At 44.0% G+C, this 11,548-nt stretch overlaps 1 protein-coding gene across 4 annotated transcripts in view; it reads right to left on the reverse strand.

Moving 5' to 3' along the window:
• Nucleotides 1–6,266: 6,266 nt before the first annotated feature.
• The window catches only part of sall3a (spalt-like transcription factor 3a), a 17,278-nt gene continuing 11,996 nt past the window's right edge, over nucleotides 6,267–11,548 (reverse strand). For 3 of the 4 annotated variants that reach the window (XM_035528607.2, XM_081723692.1, XM_081723691.1), the window contains 3 exons: nucleotides 10,110–11,548; nucleotides 9,581–9,918; nucleotides 6,917–8,568 (listed from right to left, as the gene is read on the reverse strand). The exon at nucleotides 10,110–11,548 is cut by the window's right edge and continues 1,714 nt beyond it. In XM_035528607.2, the coding sequence (XP_035384500.1) occupies nucleotides 8,137–8,568; nucleotides 9,581–9,918; nucleotides 10,110–11,548 (2,209 nt within the window). In that variant the 3' untranslated portion in view covers nucleotides 6,917–8,136. Of the gene's footprint in view, nucleotides 6,539–6,916; nucleotides 8,569–9,580; nucleotides 9,919–10,109 lie in introns of those variants that run through there. The other variant, XR_014126124.1, reaches the window with a different exon arrangement.

Consider the following 11,548-nt stretch of genomic DNA (forward strand, 5'->3'; position numbering starts at 1 on the left):
CTCGCTAATGGATGTGCCCATGTGCAGAGCTTCTTTAATTGATGGAACTCTCCTTTTTGCTGGACTGCTGTATTTTTCCAAACAGATCTCTTCTTTATAATGTTCATTATACACCTTTTTAAACATCACTGTGTACTATCCTTAGATAGATACACAGATATATACATATAATAAATATGTATCAAATAATAAATATACATGACAGATTAATATATCTTTGCCACTAATGAACTGAATTATCAGGTTTGTAAATGCTCATAGCTGAGTTCTATGATCAATACACTCTGTTGGTTTAAGAACGTGTGTATAGTGTGGTTGGTTTGAGAACGTGTGTATAGTTTGTATTGTAACACTGACTACCATCAAATGAAACCATGCATAAAGACTCAAGTGCAAAAACACACATGCACACACACACACACACACACACACACACTGAGTACGAGCTGAATGTGTTTAAATGTGACCTGGTGCTGGCTGGAGTCAGACTCTGCTCTTGGGCCAAGGTGCCCTGTGCACTCCCAACGTAGTAGCTTCACATCTCACCTGAGCAGACCGCACTCTGCATCCCAGATCACACTTCACCTCAAGGTCTTCCCTGGGCTCTCTTTGAAAGACCTGCCCTTCTTCATCCCGTTGCAAGTTGGGCAGGTTCTCTTATGAATTTGGAATCACCTACAACGACATTTAGGCCTTTTCTGCAGTTGTGCATTTATGGAACAGTTGAACATAATTTGGTCTTTATTTCTTTGCTAAAACCGCATAGCAAATATTGGCTGTTTGTCATTTGTCTGCCCCATTCAAAACACACTTTAAGAATGAAATATCAGAAGAATAGCGCTACTTTGACTTAAAATAAACTGACAAGCATAAAGAAATCTGCATACCGTCTAATTAGATCAGTTTCAGTAGGCCCTCTGTCACTGAACCAGGTTAAATTAATTAGGGATTTTATTTCTGTATAAACTTGGGAGACTTGGGACAAAGACCTTTAGCTGGCAGAGCCAACAGTGAAAAGTGAGCTGAGGATTACGGCCATGGTTTTTTTGACCTGGCCCTCTCAAAGGCGTTATAGCTGACTTCTCCACCACACTGATGCTTTTGTGCCTCCACCTCCATCCTGGGCTTGGTTTCTCTCTCCTTTGGGGAGCCGCGTCGCCACATCTTACAGCAGGAATCGATTAAAACAACAACAAAACAATCTAATCAAGTCATGTGAGTCAGACACTTAGGAGGTGTAACGTTTAGCCCGGTCATTTGTTCTGAGGTTATGACTGCAGCCTGTCAACTGTGCTGCTACAACCTAGCATTTTCTAAAATAAAAAAGTGTTTGTTTTGGCTTCCTTCGAGGGCTGCAAACGGATATATGTCAGCATGACTGCTCAGAAATGTGCTAGCAGGATAGGAAGCAGAAAGGTGAGACGCTGGTGAACAGCAGCCAAAGGTAGACCTGTGGAATTCATATCCAAAGCAGAAGAGCTGAGCAGCTACCCAGCATCACACAAGAGGACAGCGGAGCTGGCAGTCCCTTTCCAGACACACTCGGGGAGGGCGTTGGAGTAGGTGAAGCGGACGGTCCGGCTCGGCCCAGCTCGGCCCAGCTCATGGGCGATGTGGAGCCCCTGCAGGGGGGAAACGCTTGGAGAAAGTCCACAGTCACCAGAGACTAAAGCAGGGCAGCACCAGGCACCCGTGAGGGCCTCACTGGTGGACCAACGGTGCTGGAGGAATGCGCAGGCTGGGAGATACTGAGGGTGACAGTGGTTGAACATAGGTAGTGGTCACACATTTGTGGCGCTAGGAGTTCACACGCGAAGCTAGTTTGGCATGACCCTAATTCACCCCCCCCCCCCCCCCTCCAAAAAGAAATGTAGAACTACTTATTTGGTAGAAAAGAACTCAATTCAAATGTGCTATATACAGTTGTGGGATGAACAAAAATAAAGGTGCGAAACAAAAAGAGGATGAAGTGGGGTGGGGTTGGGGGAAGAAGAAGAAGAAGAAGAAGAAGAAGAAGAAGAAGAAGAAGAAGAAGAAGAAGAAGAAGAAGAAGAAGAAGCAGAAGAAGAAGAAGAAGAAGAAGAAGGAAAAAACCCCGAACCAAACAAGCGATTTCGATTTAAAGCACCTATCTGAGATCCGCGAGCCTTGAGAATAGCATTGGATTACTGTCGGCCAGATTTACTCTGCATCATCGCAGGGCCTCGCGCACCTCGATCAATGGGAATATTTACGGCGCGCTCTCGCTGGCGCGCGGAGCACTAAACAAACAGCGCGCGGCACTTTCCCGATGGCACGGCCGTCTGTCCTTGCGGCCGAAAGGCGGACGTGCAGCCGGAACGTCACAATGTACCGACGTTTATTCACTTGGCCAAACTACTAAACAGTGGAAGTGCTTTGAATGGTTTTGTTTGTTTGTTTGTTTTTTGTTTTTTTGGTAAATCTTGGTAAAGGTATTAAATTTATTCTTAAATGAAGAACAATGTCGAAATATGGTCTAGAACCGTATGCTGAGTGAAATATTGATGCCTTTTGCTCTCTCTCTCTCTCTCTCTCTCTCTCTCTCTCTCTCTCTCTTTCTGCTCCCCCTCTTCTCTCTCTCTCTCTCTTTCTGCTCCCCCCTCTTCTCTCTCTCTCTCTCTCCTCTCTCTCTCTCTCTCTCTCTCTCTCTATCTCTCTCTCTCTCTCTCTCTCTTTCTGCTCCCCCCTCCTCTCTCTCTCTCTCTCTCTCTCTCTCTCTCTCTTTCTGCTCCCCCCTCTTCTCTCTCTCTCTCTCTCTCTCTCTCTCTCTCTCTCTCTCTCAGCTCCCCCCCTCTCTCTTTCTCTCTCCCTGCTAGCATTTCTTTATGCTAGAGGGGTAATTGTACAGAAGAGTACTCCCAGTGACATCTGTATCTGAAGGATTGGCTGCAAAAGGCATTTAGCAAAGAGGTGTGACTATCTGACTTTCAGATTCTCTTCATGACATCTGTTATACGGTCTCAATGTCTCATGTTTGTACTTAAACATAAATAAGTCACTTATTTTGCCTGCTGAATCATGCAATATATAAAATTTGATGGATATACAGCAACATAAATGCGTTTCCTAGATTAACCGGTTAAATTGTTTCTTGAATCCTTACTTAATCTCATAGTCTGTTGGCCGGTGCATCGTAATTGAAATCACTTGAGGTGAAATAGCCTGAACAAAGCGCTGTTATGAGAGTTCAACTGCGCATATTGAATTATATCATAAAATGCAATAAAAGTCGTCCAGCTCCTAGACGAGAACAGAAGTTTTTTAACCCATATTGTTTTGTCCAGTTCCGAGAAATTCAGATTTTCATTTGGCAATTTTTGCGAATCAGCGCAACAATTTATGGAATGCCAAAACAAGGCACGAGGACGAGGAAGAACTCACGCGCCGTCCCAGTGATGGAAAGAATCGCCGCATTCACTCGGTGAGGATGAGCAGCGCATTCAGAAATGGGAAAAAACATTCCAAATACTTCAGCCCAGTAAGCAAAACCTACCGGGCTGTAGCCCACCTTCGCTGTGCTGTATGTACGTAACCTCAAATTCTCAGTTTTAATTTGATAAAACCTGTTATAAAAGGCGCGCGGGGACACGTGGCACTGAAGCCGATCGCCACTTTCCTCGAAAGTCAGAGTTATTTCTGGCTTCGCATGTCACTTTTTTCTAAGACTGCATGGATCCCTATTTTTTTGGCGGGGGGGCGCTGACCGGATCGAGCCAGTGTGTGCGATCCAGTCCTACGCGTCACCTGCTGGGCAACGGGAATGAGATGCTCGCTGACGAACCTTTTCATTTCAGAGGACACTGCAGCAAATACGGGATGGCTGGGGACATACTGCTAATAAGAAGCCTGGGGGGCAAATCTAAGTTTTTCTTTCCTCTGGGATGCGCTCTCTTTTCATGTGTAATTGTGACAATTTTTACGCACTAAAAATAAAGACCCCAAAATAACATTTCGGTTTGCCTAATGTAACGCAATAAATAATTAAAGACGGTTGCTATAAAGAACCTTTTTAAGACGGTGTCTAATTATGTTAATATTTCTTTTAATCCATTGCTGAACTTGAACTACTGAAATGAATGCAGTAACCATCCAGGGTGTGAATTTCACTTAATTGAAGATGGAATGTAGGCTTATTTATATATATATATATATATATATATATATATATATATATATATATATATATATATATATATATATATATATATATATATATATATAAATGTATTTGTAAAATCTTACATTAAATCTTATCTGTTAGTCCTGTTTGGCTTTAACAGGCTCTCATAAAATCACCTGTTTAAACTGTCCATATAGTGTTGAGTCACTCTGTGTAGTTCATCTGATTTCAGTTCCTCTAACTGTGCATCTGAAAAGCACAGATCAATGATACCACAATAACACCATCTGTCTGAGTCAAAGGGGCTACAATGAGTATATGTGATCGTGTATGACTGTGTGTATGTATGTGTCCGTGTGTGTGTACGTGCGCAAATTGTGTGTGTGCACGTGTGTGTGTGCACATATGTTTGTGTGTGCGTGCGCGCGTGCGTGTGTGTGTGTGTGTGTGTGCGGTAAACTGGGTTGCAGTGGTGTGTGAACACCAGCGTTTCCACTCGCTATTAGAAAGAACAAAAAGAGACTCTCTCTCTCTCTCTCTTTCTCTCGCTTTCTCTCTCTTTCTCTCTCTTCCTCTTTCTCTCGCTTTCTCTCTCTCATTCTTTCTCTGTCGTGTGACTAATCGTGTGCAGTTGTTTTTCCCCCTCACCGCATATTTCGACTACAACAGCCAATAAACAAAATTTGTGATGCATTGCTTAAAATCGAATTATTTTTACCCAAAGCGAGCCTCTGTGGCCTGCTCTTCTGCCACATTTAGTTTTTTTTTCTTTAGCAGGCCACAGTCCACGCTGACTCAGTGTAGCGTCCTCTGGACTACAAACCCCACGCTCACTAGCACTGCACAGGACGCATTCTTTTACGACACTCTTACCTTTGCGAAAACATTTACATAAGGACTGCCACATCTGACACTGCCACTCCTTGTTCAGATATACAAGCATTTTACAGCTCACTCCCATCACTAGACACTAACATTTCACTGGATATTTTACAGTCTGCAAATACGAATCTCGTGTTCTATTACCTCAGAATAAATGGAGATGTCTGAGAATTCTAAGCTTGCACTGGCATTACTTAGGGATGGATTACAAAACCGGAAATGGGTGCAATTGTGCATGTGATCATTTTAGTACTGTCATGAAGGTAGCATACATACAAGACATGTGCATTATGGTGCACATGCCTTTTGTAGGCCCGAGGCCTATGAAGTAAGCAATGGCGAGGACTCTGGGAATATTGCCATTCTAATAAACACAGTTGTCTTTTTACATGTGTGCTAAACCAAGCCATAAACAGACCTAATTTCATCATACTTAAAAAATAAAAATGTAACGATATCAAACATAAATATCTTTGTAAGGATAATGTTGCTGATGAACATGCTTAAGAGCAGCATAGGACCTTTAACTAGTTAAAGACGTACAGCTATCACTACTCCTGCAGCTAGACTTGGAAGCAATTACTACAATGGTTGCTGTGGTTGTTTTGAAATAAGTCGTTTGCCTACGATCAAATAGGAATGCAGGCTTCTTTGGGAGATGAAACTGTGAGATGGGACGTCCCCACCCTTTTGATTACGTGCTCAAAAACACACTTACCATGGTGGATGGTAGGAAAGAAACATCTGCTACATATGTATGCTTGAGAAAGACGCATCCACCTAGAGTGAATGACCTTTAGCCAGGCGTCGGCAGAAGTGCACTGCCTCATTACTTCATTACTCTGCCAGGGCACATGTGTGTCGTGGCTGTGCAGAGTGTGTGCATCTGGAATACTGCAGTCGCAACAGAAATGGAGTGGAATTCAATAAACTAGCAAAGCTCTGAATATTCATGTTGTTAAAAAATAATCAAATAAGCAATAAATAATAATAATAATAATAATAATAATAATAATAATATTAATAATAGCTATTTATAAACCAGCAAACGTTTTGTTACAGATTTGAATAGTGTGTGAGATATGTTGCAGAACTGTGTAGGTATTGTGAGAGTAACTATATATGTGCTTATCTGGTGTGTAAGTGGCTAAGTGTTATCCTATGGATTTAAAAAAAAAAAAGATCAAATAAATTAAATACAACAGTGAAAGACAAAGTTGAACAACATATTAAAACATACACTGTAATTAATTCTTTTTTTCCACTGTTTTTAATTTTGTCAGTGAAATGCATCTTCACGCATAGTCACTCAGTGTTTCATCACAAATGTGAATAATTTTACTTGCATTTCTTTGTGTACCACTGGAACGCAAGGGAGAGAGTGTTTGGCATGGTTGCCCAAAGCCGACCGGAGCCAAAGTGCCCTGGACTTCACCGGCCTCCAGTCCAGCAGTCTTTAAATATCTCCCGGTTTGAACAGCTGCATACTGTCCGATGGAGTCAACTCAACCGATTCTGTTACACAGTGTTACAGTTACACAGTTTGTTACAGACCTTGTAATGTCCCGTCGGGTACGAGGCAGAGTACCAAAGGTAAGTAAATACGAAGCTGCACACCTGGCATTGTTAGTTCAAGTTTTACACAATTAAATCACTTTCCCCAAATTTCAAGACTGTTTCGCTCAAAATCAGCACTGTGATTAAATAAAATGATTTTTGCTAAGACTAACCTAGTCCTCAGCGAAACAATTCTGGGAGTCGACACTGGAATAGACATTCAGGAGGCTGTTCAGTTCTAACACTGCTTCTCCCATCCTTTGTCTTTTCAGAGTCATATTCACAAACAAAGATGTTGAAAAGTGATCGGACAAAACGCTATTAAAGCAGACAAAATCCGTTCTCACAATTTTATTTGAGTTTAGATGCGACTGAAGATAGCTGTCTCGCCCTCTCCCCTGTTCCAGAGCTCCCAATGACTCGCGTGTAAAAACCCCACAGGCAAAATGAGAGGGAGAGAGAAAGAGAGAGAGAGGGAGAGGGAGAGAGAGAGGGAGAGGGAGAGAGAGAGGGGGAAAGAGAATTCGAGAGAGTTCAGTCAGATTATAACTCACAGACAAGACCGTTCCTTTAAAAAGTGCATTCACAAACATGACAAATCTCAAATCTTTTTTTTTTCTTCCATGTTACAAAATATGCATACCAGTTTTGTCTGTACTCTATACACAATAAGTATATCTCTGTCTCTTTTCTTTACAAAGTTTAAAAGCAGGCGTTTGTAAAGGCAGCAGCCCGGTCGCCGTGCGCCAATCCTGCGGTCCCACCGTGCGCCAGGTACGCAAAGAAAACTTCACAATGTGTCTGCGTTGGTCGGAGCAAGTGACGCTTTTCACTTTATCGAAAGAGACAGCCATCATAGAAGTCTAAAGTTTAGAAAAGAATGATCGATAAAATGTCGGGGACGTTAAATATAATTTTTCTTATACCCGCTTTTTGTGAATATTATAAATACTAAAGACACCGGACATTAATAGAAGACAATGCCAAGAGACTAAATGCAAAGATTAAAATAGTTCAAACTTTTTTTCCATCAAGTATCTACTTCATGATCAGAAAAAAAAACCCCAAAAACAAACAAACAAACAAAAAACAGAAAAATAGCACACACTACGACGATGTACTTCGGGTTCAGCTATTCCCATTTCTTGTACGTTAAAACACACACTGTAACCAGGTAAACATTAGTCAGTCTCTCCACATAGAGATCGCTCTGCACTCTTTTCTCTTGAGTTAGCCACTTACCCAGATTAACTGAGTAAAGAGATTCTTCTTTTCTTTTTTGTGACATAGTCCTTAAAAGCAGTCGAAAGGAACTGATAAGAACCGATAAGTACCATGCAAATCTTGCAAGACAACAGATTCTCAAACATGAGACGTTTTTTCTTCGTAGGTGTAACAGGAGGAATGGGAGGGTGGGAAATTACCTCTACTCAATATCGAATACCATAGATCCAAAACCAAACAGAATATCAAACTTCAGCTGTACATAATATAGTACATAAGACCAAACTAGATAAAGAACAACTTTCCACGTTCGTCCTTCCGTGCTGTCCCTGTTAATTGATTCCAATTTCTTTGCTGTCCTCCATAAACCTGGAGAAAGGACGTCCAGTTCCCACCTCCAGGCTCGTCTTCTCTAGGCCAGTCATGGGAGGACTGCTCCCAGTGCGCGCTCTCTCCATGCCTCCGGACATGCCCCCCAGAGAGGGGATGCTGCCCCCCCCCAGGCTGACGGGCAGCGGCGGGATACCACCGTTCTGAATGACGGAAATCTCATTGTTCTTCATGGCCAGGCCACTGGTGATGGCGGCCGCGTACTGGTTCCAGAATCCGGGGTCTACGTTCATGGCCCGCGCTGCCAGGTCCTTCTGGAACATCTCGCTGAACTTCATGCTGTCGCCGCCAAGCAGGGCCATAGGGTTCTCCACCGAAAGGCGCCGGCCTCGCCGCGCTGGAGCGTTGTTCCACATGTGAGTGCCCATGTGGACCTGCAGGTAGAAGCAGATCGGTCAAGACGTGCTCCATGCTTTTTAGAATTCAGATGAAATGACATATTAACAAATTCATTGATTCTATAACAAATGTTTATTGAAAATGACATCACATGAATCAGGTGAATAGTTATATAGAAATATAATGCTTTTGATAATAGTAACAATTGTTGTATTAATTTATTGTATAATTAGATTCTTACTATTAAAAAATAGCTATAGAAACCCATGTGTACATCATTCATATTCATGCTAATTTATTTCATTTCTGCTGTCCTTCAGATATTTCTCAATTTCATTGCAGTGATTAAATAATGTAAACACTGTAATTATGTCATATAGTTCATCATTATGTAATATAGTTAATTTATTCAGAGATGTCTAAAATTCAAAAAGAAATGCGTAGCATTAAATAAATAATATAAAAATAGCTACCTTATATTTGTTCAGAAATTTAGTTGTAAATGTTAACCAATTTTAAATATTAATATAAACATGTGAAGAGCAATACAAAAAATATTATAAAAATATTATAAAAAAATAACAGACACACTAGTTAAAAAAACATTCATCATAGACGTCAAAATTTAATACGCCATTATTGACCTTTCTCTAACTATGCAGAATTATCAGTTATTATGCTGATATTTTTACTATTATTACTTAGAATTACTTCATTATTTTTTTGTTATGAAACTTTTATTAGTGTGTACCTAATTCAGTTTATATATATATATATATATATATATATATATATATATATATATATATATATATATATATATATATATATATATATATATATATATATGTGTGTGTGTGTGTGTGTGTGTATGTATGTATGTATGTATTTAATTCAGTTGTATATTTTTTTTTGTATGCTAAATGTATACAAAAAAGGATGTTCTTTTTAAAAACTTATTATTAAACTGAAAAAATAAACTGAACTAGTGTGTGCCCTCTCCATGTGTGTGTGTGTGTGTGTGTGTGTGTGTGTGTGTACACACACCTTGAGATTGCCCTTGGTAGTGAAGGCTCTGCCGCAGATGGAGCAGGCGAAGGGTTTCTCTCCCGTGTGAGTGCGCTCGTGGATCTGCAGGGCGCTGGCTGACGAGAAGTTTTTCCCGCAGGACTGGCAGTTGTGCTGTTTGGGGGTCCGTCGCGGAGGTGGCGGTACCAGCATGGGCGTGAGGCTGGGGCTCACGCTCGTCCGCGGGGCGGCAGCGGGCACCTGTAGGCCCGTGTGCAAGTGGGCGCCCTCGCTCAGCGACAGCGGCTTGCCGTGGCCGTTCATCTCCAGCTTCACCACGCTCTGCGCCGCGCCCATCAGGCTCGGCGCGCTTAAGCCTGAACCGGAGGAAACAGGAAATGTCAGAGACAAAAAACAAAGAAAACGCTAGCAAAGCTGCTATGAAATGCTCATTTAAAACCTTTTTATCAACTATTTTAATAATATGCTTTTTTTTTTTTAAGAATACACATTTAGGGAAATAAAACTCAGGCCTATATAAGAGCTTTGTGACGAATGTCATGCCCACCTCTGTCTCTGCCCAGGAACAGCATGCTAAACTGGTTCTCTTCTTTAATATAAGGCCTGCTGGGCTGGGCAGCCGTGAGGTCCAGCGCTCCGGAGTGCTCCGCCGGGACCGAGCCCGGAGAAGGAGTCTCAGATTTCTCGGACTTCACCGTGGCAGTCGCCGTGCCGGGGTCCTGGGGGTCCTCCGAGTTGCCCCTGCTGTTGTTGGCGAGGCCAGGAGATCTGGAGCAATGGCTCTCCGGCTGGCTGCGGGCAGGGGAGAGGGCCTGCATGGAGCCCGAGGACTCGGACAGGGCAGGGCTGCCCACGCTCTGGTTCTCCACGTCTCCCACAGCCGAGGACGAGTCGTTGGCGAACAACACGTCCCCGCCCTCCCCACCGAGGCCGCCGCCGTTCTCCGAGGGCTTCAGGCCGAAGGCGCGGCTCATGTTCGCCGTGGAGTCGATCATCTTCATTTGGTTCTCCAGGGCGGCGATGCTGGAGATGACCGAGGTCGGGGGAGAGCTGCCGGGAGACAGGTCTCCGTACGAAAGCACCGGCTTGGACGGGTCGGCCTCCCCGTCTTTAACGTCCGCCTCGTCCTCCATGGCCTGCTCCATCTCGTCGATAAGCTCGTCGTCGTAGTTGCTCATGTCGTCCACGCTCTTCTCGTCGAAGGAGAAATCCGCGTCCATGTCCTGGAAGCTCTCGGGCAGAGGCGTGTTGGGAATCTGCCCTCCCATGTGCATGCGGATGTGCTGCTGCAGCACTACGGCATTTGTGAACTTCTTCTGGCATATAGGGCATGAATGCTGCACCCGCAAGGGCGGCTTGGACCTGTGAACCCCAAAGTGCGTTTTCAAGTTGCCCTTTGTGGTGAAAGCGCGGCCACATATTTTGCACTTGAAAGGCCTCTCGCCCGTGTGGATCCGGTAGTGCATCTTGAGGGCACTCTGGCAGCTGAGCACACGATGGCAGATGACGCACTGGTTCGGGTCTGTCATCTTCTTGTCGATGTTCTCCACCAGCTGCTGCAGCTTTGAGGTCTCCGACGTTTGCATAGAGTCCAGGAGGCCGCCGAAAGGAAACTTGGCCTTGAACTGATCCGAGAGCATCGGGAGGGAAGGGTGAGCGGCAGAGGAAGGAGGGGTGGTGGGGTCCGTGATCTGACCAGCGGCGCCGGTCGTGGTAGTGACGGTGGCGGACAGGGTGACCTGGGTCATGGCGGCAGCGGACGTGTTGGACTCCCCGGGCCTGGTGGAGCAGTTGGGTGGCAAACGGATCCCCTCCGGCTTCAGAACCGGAGGGGCGTCGCTCCCCACGTCGGGCTGCGGAGACGCTGAAGTGAGGGTTGTGCTGGCTTCAGTGCTGAGTACGTTCGGGGACAGGGAGGCACATTCACTCGAGGGTGGTGAGGGTCTCTGGGGCGACCTGCTGATGGGAGTGAGACTTGGTGAATCT

This window comes from Electrophorus electricus, chromosome 11 (assembly GCF_041902795.1).
Source record: "Electrophorus electricus isolate QZ-2024a chromosome 11, ASM4190279v1, whole genome shotgun sequence".
Classification (NCBI taxonomy): Eukaryota; Metazoa; Chordata; class Actinopteri; order Gymnotiformes; family Gymnotidae; genus Electrophorus; species Electrophorus electricus.